At 37.9% G+C, this 18337-nt stretch overlaps 1 protein-coding gene across 1 annotated transcript; it reads right to left on the reverse strand.

Moving 5' to 3' along the window:
• Nucleotides 1–8384: 8384 nt before the first annotated feature.
• LOC137194465 (alpha-amylase) lies at nucleotides 8385–16913 on the reverse strand. The gene is made up of 10 exons (XM_067606375.1): nucleotides 16656–16913; nucleotides 12794–12968; nucleotides 12271–12417; nucleotides 11663–11860; nucleotides 11190–11420; nucleotides 10279–10412; nucleotides 9781–10003; nucleotides 9536–9657; nucleotides 9106–9231; nucleotides 8385–8616 (listed from the first exon to the last, which is right to left on the reverse strand). Exons 1-10 carry the CDS (start codon nucleotides 16766–16768, stop codon nucleotides 8427–8429), a joined length of 1659 nt encoding a protein of 552 aa, XP_067462476.1. The 5' UTR covers nucleotides 16769–16913; the 3' UTR covers nucleotides 8385–8426.
• Between the last annotated feature and the right edge of the window lie 1424 nt (nucleotides 16914–18337).

Below are 18337 nucleotides of genomic sequence, written 5' to 3' on the forward strand. Positions count from 1 at the left end.
CGTCCACCCACCCATGTTGTCACTGAAGGTCAAGCGAGTGTTTGAGGAAAGTGTGTGTTGGTGCAACAGAGGAGAACTACTCCATGTGTTCATTGTCGGCTCTGTCTGGGTGACCAAGAAGCTGCCTATCTCCCCCCATTGCTCCGACTCCCCTCAGCCTGGGTATGTCAGCTTTCTGGGGCACAGTGGCCTGACTCCCCAGGGAGAGGAGACAAAGAAGGGGGGATGGGGAGATGGTAGGGCATAAATAAAATAACACTTGTGTTTCACCTTGGAGAGGCAGGTTACCTGTTGTTGTTTTCCCCTATGCAGATTTGAAACCAGAAAACCTCTACCCCTGGGAATTGTGACATCTTCCCTTGGGTTTACATGTCTTCAGCACATGGTTTGGTCATTGTTTGGGAGCGCTGCATTGTGAGTGACAAGTTATCAACAACTTGCAATGAGCAACATGTGATTTTCTGCATTTTTCACAGCTGGTAGCTAATTGAATTTTCATGGCAGGCTTAAAGCATACAGTAGCTTCTTAATGGATTTTCTTACAGTGAAGAGGATAACAAATATGGTAACCAAAGGACAGAACACACTGTACTCTGCAAATGTAGAGAAAATAAACAAGTATGGGATATAGCAAAGTGACTTATACCCAGAAACCAAAGTAGGATGTGAACCGAATGTTTATTAAAGGAATTGTGCAACACTTTGGGAAATACATATTTGCTCTTTGCCAAGGGAGAAGATTAATACAATTCTCATAATTTTGTGATAAATATGAAGCTACATTACAGGAGACAGTTAGCTTAGCTTAACATAAAGACTGGAGGGGAAAGTAGCCTAGCTCTGTCCAAAGGTTACAAAAAGTTAGAAATAAGAGTATTTCCCAAAACGTTCCTTTAAGCAAAAATACAGATGGACTAAGAGTTTAAAATCGTGCTAGTAACTGTGCACAGCAGTGCTTTGAGCTTAATGCTAACATAGATATGCTAACATGCTCACGATGACAATGTTAACATGCTGATGTTTAGCAGGTATGATGTTAGTCATCTCAGTTTAATGCGCATGCTAACTTTAGCTAATTAGCACCAAGCACGAGGCTGGTGGGAATGTCATTAGTTTAGCAGGTTTTTGGTCACAAATCAAAGTATAACACAAATGTTACCTGATAATGGTTAGTGGTTTCTAAAGTTAATTCATACTGAGAGGAACATGAATGTGTGCACCAAGTTTCAAGGTCATCCATCTAAAATGATTGAGACATTTCACTCAATCTGTATTATGTTCAACTTAACCATCCCAAATGCCAAACAGCACACATTTACAATTTATGGCAATACCACCTGGGTAATGTTATGATTTGGCTCTTTGCGGATTATCTAAAACAATCTAATTTTCAATGTTTTATAAATACAGATAATTAAATCATCTAAACTATCATTACCATTCTCTTTTTACAGATGGCACATGTTTTTCAGATCATCATAAAATTTCCTCTTCAGCACTGTATGCAGTAGTGATGGATATGGGCTGCAAAGACAGTTGCTGTAGGTTGGCTGTTAAACATTGATGCAGAAAATATATAAAAAATTATTTAAGAAATAGGTTCATCTTCTCTAAATGGTTTTAATGAAAACCACTATGTTTTTATAAATTAAACTGGGAATACGGTGGCAGAGCACTGGACTGACTAGGTTACAAAACAGATTTTGACACACTCTGTCTAAACCAAGCCATACAAGTTTAATGTTATGTGTTGCCCAGGGCTGCCATGTATAATTAAGCTATTTCTGTGGGCTTTCCCCCCCCTGAAACGCCTGGTAGACAGATAGGGAATTAGGTGGGAAAGTGTTTTCAAATCACTCACAGAGATGAAATATGTGCTGATATGTAGACAAAATGTGGTACAAAAATGTGTCTGTAATGAGATATGAAAAGAAATTCAATTGCTAGTGTTATGATTTGTATACAATCATGGGTAGACAATTTAAAACTTAATAACAACTTCAAAATCACTGCTGATGAGACCAGATCTCAGGACTGTTAAATTCTAGTTACCCCTCATGTAAATACTGAACTTGGGAAGACTGCCTTTGACTACTTTGAACCTTCTAAATGAAATGAATTACAGTACAGAGGATTTTAAATATTGAATGTCTCATCCTACTTGCCAATTCTAAACTTTTAACCTTGAGTCTATTTAGTAATTTCTGTGACTGTTTCTGTGACTGTGATGCGGTTCGTGCTTTTGTTATGCCTGGCTAAACAGTGCGATTTTTCTCTCTGCTGTATTTGATCTCAATGATATTACCTGATTAAATAAAGGTTATATAACCTCTATCATCTACACTAGTGCTACACACACACAGACAGACAAATATGTGTATAGCCATCTTCAAGAAGTTTCAAGAAATCCACTTCTCTTGAAGAAGTCCCAGACCCAGCATTACAGTACAGAAAGTATGTCAGAGTTGCAGTAATGACCTTGATGATTCTGCCACTCGGCAAAATCCAGTGATGATGGGGCCATTTCAGCACATCAATTATGAGAAGCGTTTGTTGAGGTAATGTGCTGCACGCAAGGCAATGGGCGGGGGTGGACGAGACCTGCTGCACTATTCATGTCACCATCTGCTCCCTTTCAGAAAGTCTTGCTCCACAGGGCTGTGGGCTCTGGAACCAGGCTGTGGGCTGCGTCCCTGGTCCAATTCCTCCAGCAGAGCTTGGAGCCACTGCACAAACATGTGATTTAGACCAACCAGCACTGCTGCCCTCACTGTTTTGGTTTCAGCTATAGGACCATGTGCAATACAAACATCCAGGCAGAGCATCTGGACAATTGGAATCCACTGAAATGGGGAGAGAATGTGAGGGAGCAATCACAAGCAGCAGGGAAGTTACACAGCAGTAACAAGGATCAATAAAAAAAGCACAAGAGCGACAGCTGAAAGGGGTCATCACATAAGATCCCAAAGCCAATGTTAGAAGGCAGCACATAAAATATACATGCTGCTGAAATAGGCAGGATTTCTTTTTGGAACAAAAGTTTCTGAACGCCAAATGTGCATTGTGTTTCCAATCTTTTTGATCGGTGTTGAACCCCGTGTGTAAGGCACTTCTGGTCGCAACATGACTCAGGAAGCTGTTGACCCACTGCCCAATTTATCTTCGAGGTGATTAAGACCTGGCAATGGCCTAATTGAAAGCCTTAGTTTGCACTTACTCTGAGTGTGTTTGTAAAGTAAATCCGTGCTCTGATTAAATGTAATATCCACAGTGAATATCTATGAGAGGGAGCTATGTAATCTGATGGAGGCATCTTATCAGTATGCAAATTGAACAGCTCACTTTGCTCATTATATTAAATGAGCCGCGACTGAATGAGTTTGTCTCAATTATTTCAAAGTTGTGCAGGGAGCCCGTTTCACATAGCGGTGTTTTAGCTTCATATTATAGTCGGGGTATAAGATTCAGGCCTAAGTAGGACTTGTCACACTCTACATTTAGGATGCCTGGGGTACAGACCACACACACACACACACACACACCATAGACTAAATATTGGCCACCCTGTGGGGTGTCAGCTATAAAAGATGACTTAGCCAGGCAATGATATCATTAAAGACTAAAGCAGAGAAATGTATGAGGACACAAAAGGCCAACCTTCATGTTGCTCTGTGTGCTGCTGTATAATCTGTTGGTGGGGGGTATGAATAAGCTCACTGCAAGGACAGCAAAGGTGTTGGAAAAGGGTAACCGTGACACAGAACCAATGTACTAATGTATCATAATTCCATGCTATTTTTAATTTTATTTCATGGAAACTGGATAATGAGCTATTAAGGAAAATTATTCTATTTTGACTAGACTGTTATTTGACTGAGTGTTTATAATATATTAAAATAGATCATATTTGTCAGAGAACCATGTAGGACATGTACTGTAAAAGCTGCTGTGGACTTGTACAGTTTAGTGTATAGCTTGTATGATATTGACATGCACATTACACACAATTTGCAGTATCATGCACAGATGTAGTCAAGGCACATACAGAAAAATGACTGATGTGAGAAAATATGTCATAATTTTCCATTACACAGTCATTTCAAATCTCTTCAGAAATTTGTTAAGAGGACAAAAGGACAACATAAAAACACTGTAACAACTAAAGTATAAATATAATGCAAACAACAGGCTAAGACAAGTGACACATCCTAAAATAAATAATATCCTACCAACATGTATGAACAAGTATCTGCTTCCAAAACTACATCAAATAATGTAAAAACAATAGGTTAGAAGAATCTTTTCATAAAAACAACATATGTAACCACTGCATGTTGTGCGGTACCACACAAAGAAGCCAAAATGAATCCAGTTGGAAAATAAGGTTGATATAACAAAGACAATACAAAAATGTTGGTTTGATAATGGTGTTGAACTCTGCTATTGTACGTTTCATGGATAGTAATTTCATCATGGATAGTGTATAAAACAACAGGTACTTTTTTTTTTTATAAATTCTATATATAACATATATATACTACCATACAGCTCCTTTTTCTTTTTTGCATGTACCCATCATATGTCATCATTTTAGGGGCATAAATATTTACTAAATGCATTGAGTGAATCCATGTTGAAGACCTAGAAACTTCTTTTCTGCAGGTTCATCCACGTATCAGTGGACATTTAAATTCTTAAATCTATTCTAATCTCATTTACCAAGACTTGAGTTGTGCACACATTATTTTAAAAAAGATAAATGTAGATGTACACATTGCCATATAACATGTTGCCATGGTGAAAGTGCCATTACATAAAGATAGAGTGACAGCTGTAGGGTGAGGAAGTTTGACAGGATCTACATTGACCAGAAAATGGATGACAACTCTGTCAAGAGCTTGGGATCAATACCACTCTGCACTGAGTTCTCTGTCAGAATGATTAGTTGAACATTTCGATGTTAATATCTTACAAACACAAACAACAGACTGCTTAATACAGAAGGCAAGGTCTGTTTCAGCTGAGCGCAAACAGTGACAGCCTAACATTATGCAGTTTTGCAAGTATTAAGTTTGTATGAGCAATACGGTCATACATCATTCGCCTCTTTTATATTGTCATTGAAAATATATCATTCATGCTCAATTCTTAGAATTAAACATCAATCATGAATTCTTTTCGCATCTTGAATAATTCTACACTGAATTTCAAGCAGCTATGAAATAAATTTCACAGAGAGCAAAATATCTTGTTTTGGAAAAAGCTTAATTTCCATAGTTTTTGTTTCAATACTGCCCCCATGTGATGGTAAGAGGAATATTAGCCAGGTATCAAATTGCTCAGAGAAGTTGATGTTGTGTTTATGATTGTACCAATATTGTACCAATAACCATCAACAAAAAAAACATATTATTTTTAGCATCAAAAGACACAGTTCAACCATCATAATTTTCTTACAATACAGACATTCTAAGCCAACTTTATTCTTTGCTAGATACCTATTTAGGCTTTAATAGGAAATTGTGAATCTGTAATTTAATTTAATAGTGACAGTGTTGAAAAGTCCACATTTCCTGTCTGTATCAGAGCACAGCATGAACCTCACGTACAGAGCAGTGCAAGGGAAAGAGCTGAATAGATCCAAAACTCACTTGCCTCATCTTTAAGTTGATGACTGTCTTTCTCCTTGGGTGATGTGACAGGCAGGTCTGGTGCACCATATGAAATATGAAACAGGATGGGGACACAGTTGACAGCCATGTCACAAAGCATCAGTGAGGATGACAGGACCAAAGACCCCGGTCTGCAACGATGACATCTCTGCAGCTAATCGGAAGGTACAGCCCCTCACAGCTGCCGGACTAAAAGATGGAGAGAGGGTCAATAATTTAGCAGTTGCAATATGTTGAGGCTAGTCCAACGTTAAGGTCTCCTTCTATCCTCTTCCTGCACTCTCTGTCACTCTGACTTTCTCACTCGCACAATTTGTGAACAAAGATTCCCCACCTGCCGTGTGGTACTTAAAATTGAACAGTGATTCATAATTTGCAATGCTTATGACACTTTCAGAGACCTATATGTTACCATTTTTTTTCTATTATAATCTGCATTTGTCTTGCACTCTCAACTGGTTTAACACTTCTCTCTGTGAACTGTAAGAATTGTGAGGCCACACATCATAAACCATATGACCTGTCAATGTTTACACCATCCATAAATAAATACAATAAGCTTTCTTTGTCATTCATTTACTATGTTTTTTCCTCCACTGAAGAATTTCCCAGGTTTTCTCTCGCTCATGGGTCATGTTGCCATGACAACTGAGATGAGCTGAATGTTCTGGCAGGCATCACCTTTGCTGTCTCACCTCTGGTGGCTGGCACTCCAGTGTAACCGGTCCAGAGCTGCTGAACTCTGTAGGTGGGCTGGGAAGGTGGAGAAATAGAGAAAGCGGGGGTGATGGGACAGGAAGACAACAGAGAGAGGGAGGAAGTAAGAGTGGAGTTTTGGCTCACTGGGCCTCAGGGCCCCTACCCTGCCCTAATGACGGATGCCAGCGCTGCACTCAGGTGAAACTGAAGTGGCTGCAGTGTGATGGCAAAGAGTCGTCCCACCGGAGGAGAGGAATACACAATGCAGGAAGGACATCCGCAGGTGTCACAGGGTTTGTTCAGGACTCTCACTGGCCGTGTAGAAGATGTGATGATGTTTAAGGAGCCATTTTAAAACATCTAATTTGAAAAAATGACCTTTTCATTGTCATTCGTCCCCATGTCCCTGAACACTGATTGTCCATTCATAGCTCAGAAATTGTAACTACATGGCAGGCCTGTCAAGCTTCGGATTTCTCCACTTGTTGAAGTGGTCTGCATGAATCTCTAATAACAGCGATATTTTGTATATTACAAAAACATGCTGGGTCAAATATTTTTTTACCACAGATTTTTAGTTTGGTAACTAAAAGATCAATAGAAATGAAAACCATAGAGTACTTCTAGTATTTCTTGATGCATTTCTCAAAATCTGTTGAACCTGGAACCAAACCCAACAGAAACATCACTTATCCATCAGTGCAGCAGGGAAACATTTTTAACTGCAACAACAATATTTTCTCCTGGTGTTAGGTTTATCTTGGAACTGATCTGCAGTATCCCAAGGGTGGAAAATAAGGGCTAAGAAGTTTTGGTAATTTACTTTTCTATGCACATAACATCATCATATGAAGAACTCAGCACAGTCAATGCAAACCTTCAACATACTATATGCCATTGATGCATTCAGCCATAAAAACATACAGAAACCTTGACAATTGTCAAGAGCTGTTGTGCAGTTGACTGTTCTTCCCATTCAACTGCAGCGTGAGAAGTTGTATTGTGTAAGTGCTATTGCATAAATGCTCTATGTTCATGATGCATAATTACTGAATCAATTAATAATTGATTCATGTTTGATTCCATAATTTCATGCAATGAATAAATAAATTATTTATTTGATGTTAAGAATTTCATGTAAAGTTTGAATCTTAGATTTAAATCTGATGTGATTAAATGGATTTGTCTCACACAGTACAGGAATATACTGATGTGTAACGGGTAGAAAATGAGCATAGGTGACTGAAAGTGTTATAACCACTAGTGCATTAGTCCATTGTTTGTATTTCCATGTTTCTGTGCCAGAACTAATGTTCACTGTTGACACACTGTGTACAATCCAATGTGAGCGAAGGTCTCTCACAAAGCTCTGTTATATTGCATTCAAGCTACAATTATTGACATCTGAAGCCAAAGTAGACAGTCAAAAGGACTTTCAAAAGACTCTCGAGGACTCAAGAACCTCTTTTCCATGACAAGCGGCCAACTAGGTATTTTGTTTTACTTGTAAAATGCCTTTTGCCAAGCATCATTTTGTAATTTCATTTGTTTTCATGCTATATTCTTTTATTGATGTATTTTGTACTATGTTCATTCACAAATATAGCTCTTACAATGTGACTAAGGCATGGATGCATCAGAGAAACAAGACATGCCCAACCAATAAACGCCCATTTCAAAGAACCAACCTGTGTCTGTGTTGCTGTGAAGAGAGCTACATTTTGTATGACATCAATGTTAACCCTCTAAACTTGCCAACTTGAAGGGCAACATACTTGAATTGCCAATATGCAGAAAATCTGTCCATATGAACCATATGATGATACTATTTGACCCTCATCTGTTAAAGTTAGTGTATCCTTTAAAACCCTTGCAGAGACTACAGCATTTCTGCTGCTGTCTTGGGAGGTTACTCAGTATGTAAAAGGCTAATTGGAACCTTTCAACATTAAAGGCAGGGTAAAAAGGGTTACAGTACATTATGTCAGTAAAAAATCAAGCTGATTATTCAAGTTGTTTCAAAACAGGATTTATTTTAAGTTGTGCAGTAAGTGTTCACAGCTTAGAGTCAGCATGAATAGCAACGAAGGGGTCCTCATCTCTGTTGCTAATCTTGAAGTGGGCACGGCCATCACCGCCAACATGGATCTGTCTCCCAGTGCACCTGTTTCCTTCCTTGTGGCCAGAAATGACATCACAGTAGGTTCCGCCAGGCATGCCAGTGTTCAGAGTCACATCCAGGTTCCTAAAGGTGAAGACAAGGTACATATTGTTTTAAAAGCCTCCGCAATGACACAAAGAAATTTTTACACAACCTTGCCCTCTTAATTTGTTGCATTCCTATTGAAACAGGATGCTGGGGCAGGGAAGAATGTTTCCGAGATGTTGTGTGTGTCTTCCTATACATGAGTGATTATATTTACACAATTATTTGCAATTTTCAGTAAGTAAATGATAGTAAATCATGATACATGATAGAATGAGTTTATAAGGTGAGAAAAAAGCCATTTTAAAAATCAGTGTGTCATTACATCCACTAGTGTATCATAAGACATAGAAAGCCAATGATCAGTTGTCAACCTGCCGTTGACAGTCAATGACAGTTGTTGATCAGTTCATTGTTGATGCGTTAGTATATGTTGGAACAGTTTGTGAGCTGTTATATGATATGCATATGCACCTAGTTCTATGAATTAATTCATCAGTCAGTCCGAGTAAGACTTCAAGTTCTTACCAGTCGTCATTGTTAAAAACGATGAAACCACGATTACCACGTCCAAAGGCAACCTGGTTGCTCCCATTGTCCCACCAGTTAGAATGAGGCTGTCCGTTGACCACGTTACGGAAAATGGCCATGTTCCTAATGGAAGATATGAAAAAAAATGTAATAGCTCTGTCTTGAATTTACTGTAATGATTTGAAACTAAAATACATACATTTTAGGTGATTGAGTTAATTTAACAGAAAAAAAGTGAAAATTGGTGTAGTCTATGAGTTGTTTTCAGCTTATTGATGGATTACATAATTGCAATAATGTAGCTTTTACAGAAAAGTAACAGTAAAGTATTCTACAAAATGTTTTTAGATGCATAAGACCAAGAAGAAGTGACTGATGTTGTGTGTGAGGTCAGGAGTTCCTTGTCTCTTAGGTTCTGAGGACTCACTTGATCTGACGCCATCTGTGCTCACACACCCATCCGTCTCCACAAGTCTGGTCACTATTGATGGGAACAGACTTGGTAGATCCATCGCCATGGCTGGGAGGTCCCATCCAGTCATTCTGGTCCTGGGAAATAATGATTGATGTACAGGACAAATTAATCAAAGAATGAATAAATGAATTTAACACAAAATATGCCCAAAGTTAATTATATATTACTTTTATTTTTTTTAATTAAAGAGAATGTACCTTTCCATTCACAATATTGCGGTTCCAGCGGAAGCTAGACATCACCCTGGCTACTCCGTAAGGGTGGGCCAGCATGTAGCCAACAGCCATCTTGTAGAGCCTGGAGTCCCAGAAGGTAACAATGGATGCACCACCAGCACCGTGGCCTCTCTGGTTGTCATGGTTGTCAACGAAGACTAAAGCATTACCATTGGGCATGAAACCCCATCCCTCTCCCCAGTTCCTGGTCACAAGAAAACAATTTACTAATGAGGAGTCCACTTCTAAACATCGGATATGTTAATTAAGAATCTGTAAAAATTATAGTATTATTAATCATTTTGGAAAAGAGAAACAAAGTAAATTGCAAAAAAGAACCTCCTTGTTCAGTCATTTTGTACATGTACATTAGCTGCTGTTTCTTTAAATGGGGCTGTAGCTATTTAACATTTTTTTTCTTAAACTCATCTAGCATCAATTTGATATGTAATTAAGGCACACCAACAGAAACACACATACTTGGTGTAAGACAGCTTCTCGCCGTTCCATTTTCTGAAGATAGTTCCCAGTCTGGCACCATATTTGAACTCAGTCACCCTTCCCAAATGGAAGTACTCTCTAGATGTGATGGGCTCACCTCCCAGATCAATAACCTAAAGGGGAAAACAACACATAATTCATGTCACTCATACTATTTAATGTAGCAGTGGTTTAGATTAACGGCACCACATGAGTGATTTATACATTGACAAAAAGCAATACAACAAATAAACTTAAATAAGAACCATCTTTCTGCTATTTAACTTTCGGGTTGTTACTGAAGACAGAGCATAATTATTTTTAAGATTACAGCCTGCTTTTTTTTTTTAGTTAAGCTCCTTCAACTTAAACTTTTATATCCATTGCATCAGCTTCTTGTCAGTGGATTCTTGGATATTAACGTCTGCACTAGTGTGCATGTGTTTGTGTTTGTCATCTTGATTTTTGTGCTCTTTTCCCACGGCTCTGCCGACTGCTGCTTTGCGCTATCAGTCATAAATGTTGGTCATTCACACATGGACGCTATGTGTGCAGTTACCACTCATCCGATCACATGCAGATTACAGTTGGGGCTTTCCCAATCACGGTTTTGAAAGTAGTTTTGCTGGCAGCAGTTTGTGTTTGCTGACTCTGTTTTTTCTTCTTTTTTTCCCAAATCAAGTTCAAGTAAGTTCATGGAATATTTTGGTTCAGCAAGATATTCCAGTAGAAAACACAACTATGGTATTCAAAGGTGAGTTCATGCAGTTGTAGTCTGAATCCAACTTGATTACACAGAATACCAAAGGCTACACACAAACTGGAAGATACAGTTTAGATGTTTAATAGGACTTGATGATTCTTATATTTATTCTTCCGTCTTTTCATGTAAATGTCTGAAAAAAAAATACCTCCTGGAAGATGAAGGGTCTGGCACCACCGGGGAACCACTTGGTGTTGAGGTTATGCAGACGACCATAGATAGCTGCCAGGTCACCGGGCCACATGTGTTTGCAGGCATCCACTCTGAATCCAGCCACACCCATATCAATCAGCTTGTTCATGTAATCAGCCACCTTGCCCCTGACGTACTCTTTCTCCAGAGCGAGATCCAGCAGACCAACCAGACGACAGTCACGCACCTTGAGCAGTAAGTGAACATAGTTTTTGTTCATTATTGTAGCCAGTGTTATATTATTCGTGGTTTAGAGTCTTACAACTACTTAATTAATGAAGTTATGCAGTGAGTCAATGAGGGAGCTCCTGACTGAACCATCTCTTATTAATGGAACCTTGAATGGTGTGAAAAAGTACTGTGAAAACTGAAATGGTAATAAGGGAAAATTACACTGTTCCATCAGTTTTTCTCAGTGCTATGCAGTACCTGATTGGCATCACCATAGTTCTCAATATTGCCACTGCCAGTCCTGCATTTGTAGTCATTGAAGTCCCAGTGGGTGAAGGGGACGCTGGGGAAGTCCTTCCTACCGGCACTGAACCAGCTTCCACATGAAGAGTGGGTTCCCTCTCCCCCACCGGCTCCGCACATGTGGTTGATGACAGCATCCACATAGATGTTGACCTATGGATGGATACAGGATTGTAAATGCAACACAACTAATCAACACCTCCCTTCAGTCAAGTGACTGCTTCGTCACATCAAGTTCATTGTAAGGTCACAGGGGTATGTCAGAGTAGCACTGCTCACTGCTGGTTTGCTGTAATGTTGGCAGTCTAGTAACTGAATCATATTCTTCTCCACATAAAATAGTAATAGTAATTAATTAGATTATTGCTCTTTGTTTAAAAATGTATTTTGTTCTAAAATGCCAGGTTCCTGTTGTTGAGAAAAATGTGATAGTGATGCATGAAGCTTTAAGTGTTGTATAATGTGTGTTGTCTCATACAAGGCTGTAGATTTACGAGGTGCTGTCAAATGTAGAACAAAGCTTCTAATGCCTTTCACTAAATCACTGCTGTAATGTAGTTTACCCCAACGTTGTTGCATCTGGTGATCATGTCTCTCAGCTCGTTCTCACTGCCAGATCTGGAGCACAGGTTGTAGCTGATTGGCTGGTATCTCTGCCACCAGGGTCTCCAGGGATTGTTAATCACAATGTGCTCATTTGGAGGGGAGATCTGAGCGACACATAGGAAAAAGATTCATTATCACTAAAAATAAAGAAATTGTCTGCAGACAGAAGATCAGTGCTAAATAGAGTTATAGCCTACATTATGAGTGTACTATACAGTTATTAAGTCTAAATGAAGAGGAAGAGAGAGGTTAGGGATTATGTACATCTTCTCAATAGAGTGTATATTCCGGTATAAGGCAAGACTTGTATTTTATAAATAAGATAAAATAGAAGAGCAATAGCTTCTTTTCACCACACCACCCTTGTGAAAAGACGTGCCTTGTGCATCTTCAATATGCAGTTCAGACACCTTACTGTGAAAAAGAAAAGGAAAGGATTGACTTAGACTATACTATCCACCTGTTTTCAGCCATACATACCTGAACTCCACCGTAGCCATTGGGACCCAAGAATCGTTCGCACTCTGCAGCGATGTCAGCCCAGCGCCACTCAAACAGGTGGACGATGGCGGTCCTGCCATGTTTGGTATGGGGGTTGTGGTGTGCCAGGCCGAGCCCGAACAGACCCAAGAGAATGAACAGCTTCATGCTTTTCCTGGATGTGTGAGAAAACTGCACACTGAACCTGCTGCTCAACATTAGTATTTATACACATTTTCTCTCTCTCATGGACCAATGAGAGCAGGGCAAATATCACCAAGGAGGTTTAACAGCTGCATCTTTCTCATGGTTGTCTATCTTGTTTCAAAACTAGTAGAGGGAAAAATGCTTCAAAACACATACATGTTGGAAACTGACAAACATGAAGTGTGCACAGTGTCTTTGCCCAAATATAAAAACAAGTGGCTTAAAGAGACTGGAATAATATTTTCTGAAATATCAGTAATATATCAGTTGCACTGAATTCTATCCTCTGTGCAGTTCACTGAGCTTAATATCACATTTACCTTGCCAGTAAGGCAGAAAGATGAACTTCAAGGAGTCAGCAACAATAGCCTGCTGCCTTCAAACCCTATTTTACAATAATAAGTGATTTAGTGTTTTATCTTGCTCTCATACAAATATAAAAACACAAGAATAGTATTTTAAAGCTTTCACTGTCAGAATTTGTCAGTGCAGATTTATCCTGCTTTAGTATTTGTTCATTCAGTTCAATAACCACATGATGTTGCAACAGCCGGCTTAAACTTACCTTCAGTTACAAACTTTGATTCTGACCAAAAATCAATTTTGAGGCAGGTATAGAGTCTTTTAAGTTTGGTATTGGATTTTCTTTGAGTGTGTGCAAGCGTGTTTGTTTGGGGGTTGGGGGGCAAGGTACTGTAAGTAGGTGTGGGAAAGTAAATACAGTCAGCACCATTTACTTTTCCACATTTTTTAAAAATATACACGTTATATAATTATATACTGTACGTGTGTGTTCATATAATAAAGTGACTGTCCTTGACATTAATTTGGCAATTAGACTTTCACCTGCTATTTAATGCCTTGACATCTTATTATCTCACATCCCCCATTTTATGTTAACCATAACTTTTGATATTTTTTGTCTATGGAAATTAAACATATATTGGATTTCTTTCAAAATGTAAATGTTTATTTTTACATTTTATATTCATTTTAATAGATGACTAAATGTATTAAAGTATCTGTTACAACATGTGCAAACATGTGCCAAATATTCTTAGTAGAATGTTTTATAGTCAGTTCTTGGTCTTGTCTTAGGATATTACCATAACAATTGTTAATTTTACTGATGTTATCACAGGCAAAAAGCACTGGAGGTGCAGCAGTTACAAAACATGCCCAGTCCTTGTATAACTTTACAATGTTGTTATCTGATTTGCATCAAGGAAAACCAATACAGATGAGCTACCTTTGAGTGAAAAGGGCAAGAGGTCAAATATGTTATGTAAAACAAGTTAACTAAAGCAGCCCTGACAAAACACTAGTATTTTCCCATGAGGACTTCAAATTGACCTTACGCTAAGTTAAGGGGGTAAAGGGTCATGCTGCGTCAACTCAGGAGAGGAATTTTCTGATAGCATACTCATCATATTTACAGTAAGTCACTGGAATTACTTTAGAGAAGTTGTCTGTGTGTACAGAAACAAATTGTAGATATCAATTAAACATTCCACAAGACAAGTTACAGTACAAATTTAGGGGTAATTAAAGTTGGTCAGATTATATAATTCCACATTTTATACAGCAGCAGTTACCCCAAAATATTAAGTAATGTCTACCTGTGACCCTTCATCATAGGTTTCCTATCTATGAATAGTGAGTAACAGAGTGATTTTCCCTTCTCAGATTGTTTCATTTGAACACATTTTTTAATCCCAAAGTGGCAAAACTATTGAGTATTTCACAAGAAAAAAGCAAAGATTAGAGACAAATTCTAAATTGTTAAATTAGATTATAATTGTTTCTTAACCACATAATTATTTGGCGACCCCTTAGATTCATCTTGTGGTGGGGTTGCTAGGGTTGGGACCCCCATAAAGAAACTACTGTTGCAGGATGCTTTATGTAAGTAAGCACCATGAACCATGTAAATACTCATTAACTCTTCCTTAAGCTGCATTTATGCCAGATGAATGTATGCAGCAGGTATTGAGCACTGAGCACTAAATTACATAGGCAGACAGATAAATTGTCTGTGAATGATGTAAGTCACTACTTTAATTAACTTGTGGTAATTGTTGGCATGTCTCACACCACTGACTCCTGTGTCTTGTACATTTATTGAGCTTATTTCTGCATAAATATGGAATCATATTAATTGTCCATAAGACTTGCATAAGACTTGCACATCCTTGATGCACTGTTGTGATATCCCTGGGCACCATGGTTATGATGGTATGTTGTTTTCATATAACAATAGCTCCCCCCATAGTTCTTGAGAGAAACTGCTTCATTTGGAAAATATACTGTATATATACAGTACAGTATTCACATATACAATTTTGTGTCAACCTCAACACCTATAACCACCTTTTTTTCTTTTCTTTTCTCTTTTTTGGTTTGTATTATTTTCTGAACTCCTCAATTAGGTGTAGTAAATTAAGTATAATAAAATGTGGTATGTAAATATGATTCCTTTGTTCATGAAATAAAGTAATTCATTAACAATCAATATATCATGGAAATATGGAGAAAATCCCCATAAAGTGCAGGTTTTGATGACAACATCAGTAATGATAGAAAGTTACGTTTTAGTGTATTCAAGTATTGTACTTAATTACAGTTTTGAGATACTTGTACTTTAATTGTGTATTTCCATTTTATGCTACTTTTTACTTCACTACATTTTAAAAGGGAAATATTGTACTTTTTGTTCCATTACATTTATCTGACATCTGTAGTTTCAAGTAACTTTATAGTTAGTACTTACTTTGCCAGATTCAGATTTTACATACAAAATATGATCAGTTTTTTATAAATTCATTGTTATAGGTTAAACTACCCGTCAATATATAAAATAAGAAAAAATCAAACAAAAAAAAAACAAGAAAAAAAAAACAAGTCAGTATATTAGTATGTTTGAACCAAACTTTGGTAAATATTACAGATTGTTGAGTTAACCTGCGGGTATGATTACTATGATTATTATTGTTTACAACTTAATACATCAATAATAATAAAATTCAATAATTATCCTAAAATAACTTTGAACAACCCAGTCTCACATCAAAATGTGTAATAGCTACATTGGTCCACAGTGCAAAAGATATTAGTTTCACAATAACGATTCAAAAATTATGAGATGCCTACGTTTTTGTTTTTGTTTTTTTGACTGATTCTTTTCTATTGGTCTGTGTCCCCGTCACATGACTGTTGAGTTTCTGTCTGTGTAAACAAACAAAATGGCTGACATTCCTTTTATTCTCAGTGGAAAATGCAATATTTCAAGATAGTTTCAGCTAAGGGTGTTGTGAGATATGGTATTGATGATAATCGTGATGTTTAAAAAATGAAATATTGATATCATATTAATAATACACATATGATAATATTGTATAAATAATTCAGAGCCTCTTAAAACCCCTTAAAGTTCAACGGCCCGTGGACGGGCCATCACACTATTAAGTACACAACTATGTTATGTACACAATTCCTGTCTTTAAGTGGGTTCTCATGCGACACATCTCTGGAAAGCTAAGATTCTTGTGATTCTACTGATGCAAACCATTTCAAGATACAATCATAATAGCAGGTGCAATCAACACCTCTGTCAGACCACCAACAAACAAACAATTACAAAATCCATGCTACTTACCTATGAAGCCTCATATTACTCAACTGACTGATATAACTCCAAAAAAATGGTCTTGTTATATTGACAAAGGTCCTGTTGATCCAATCCAGTAAAATATTTAGTCTAAAAGGCATTATTACGTCGATAAATATCCACGAACGACTGCTGCATCATTTCAAATTAGCCGGAAGGTGTCCTAATCTTCCAACATATTCTGCATCACAACCATAGGTTATTACTCTGGTTAGCATGTTAACATTAGCCACATCTTAGTATCAAAATGGTGGCTGTACTCTGACCTTTCGACTGATACCTCACTTGACCCAATAGGAGCTTCCATATCCTGTCCACAGCCTACAATAGCCAATGAGAGTCTGTGTTGAAAGAGGGTCCCTGCCCTTCTTTGGTGTAAAGACCTAGCCAATAGAAACAGAGTCTGCAGATGACTGGCACTTCAAATAGCCAATGAAATTCCAAAAATGACCATATGCTACTTTATTGCTTTTCATAAAGCCACAACATAGAAATTATGTAAATATAGTTTGCTATGATTCACTTTTTATAGAAACTGTTTTTCCACCATAGCACTTGTTTTGACTCTTTTATATGCACAAAGTTTAGTTTTAACAGGGGAACAAAGCACTATAATGTGTTTATGCTTCAGTTACTCTGAAGCAGGGGTTATTTGGTGTCTGTAAAAGGCTTTTTTTTGGAAGATGCCTAGACATACCCTTAGAAAAATGTGTAAAATATTCATTTACTGTGGTATTGTTCTTAAATTTGAACACGGACTAGGTAAGCCTCCATGCAGTGGTCCCATGTGTATTCCAGCTAATAAGTGACAGCTATAGGTCATCTGCAGGCATCTGTTTGCAAATATATATATATATGTACATTACAGGTAGGCTATATACATTCATTGAAAGAAGATTATGAAAATAAAATGCACATTTTTTGCTAGAAATGTTATCAAAATGCATTGTAATGCTGAAACTATCTTAAAATATTGCATTTTTTACTGAGAATAAAAGTAATGTCAGCCTTTTTTTTGTTTGTTTCCCAGACAGAAACTTGACGTGGATGCAGGCCAATGGAAAAGAATAGGCCAAAAAAAACAACAACACAGGCTTCTCACAGTTTTAGAGCCATTACTGTGAAACTAATATGTTTTGCATTGTGGACCAATGTAGCTTTTACACATTTTGATGTGAGACTGGGGATGTCATCTTGAATTGCTGCTCAGTAAGTAGCAATGCCATATTTAGAGGGTTCAATGCCCACAACTAACAAAAACATCTATGTACTTGTGACACTGCGGGTGCCTTGCATAAAAAAGACAATAAATGCCATATTCACTGCAGGTTTGTGTGTGCTGAAGTTTTTGTTAATAAGGCCTGGTATGTCTCATGCCTCATCCCACCTGCTTATTATCTGACCCCCTTCCTGCTCCTCCCGTCCTCCCCGCGGGGAGTGTGTCAAACAGACATCTGACCTGCCTTACTTGGTTTCGTTCCGGGTCACTCCTCCCAGTGAGTCTGTGGGTCACAGGCATGTAAAAGTGAAGGGGCCCCCGACATCTCTCTGGTGGAAACACTCACTGACTCATTTTCATGCAGACTGTGAGTGTTGACATGTAAGGACTAAAGGGATAAAGATCTAATTTTACAGTGTGCAGGTTTTGTTCTTAGGTTGTGATGACCTGC

This window comes from Thunnus thynnus, chromosome 12 (genome assembly GCF_963924715.1).
Source record: "Thunnus thynnus chromosome 12, fThuThy2.1, whole genome shotgun sequence".
Taxonomy (NCBI): domain Eukaryota; kingdom Metazoa; phylum Chordata; class Actinopteri; order Scombriformes; family Scombridae; genus Thunnus; species Thunnus thynnus.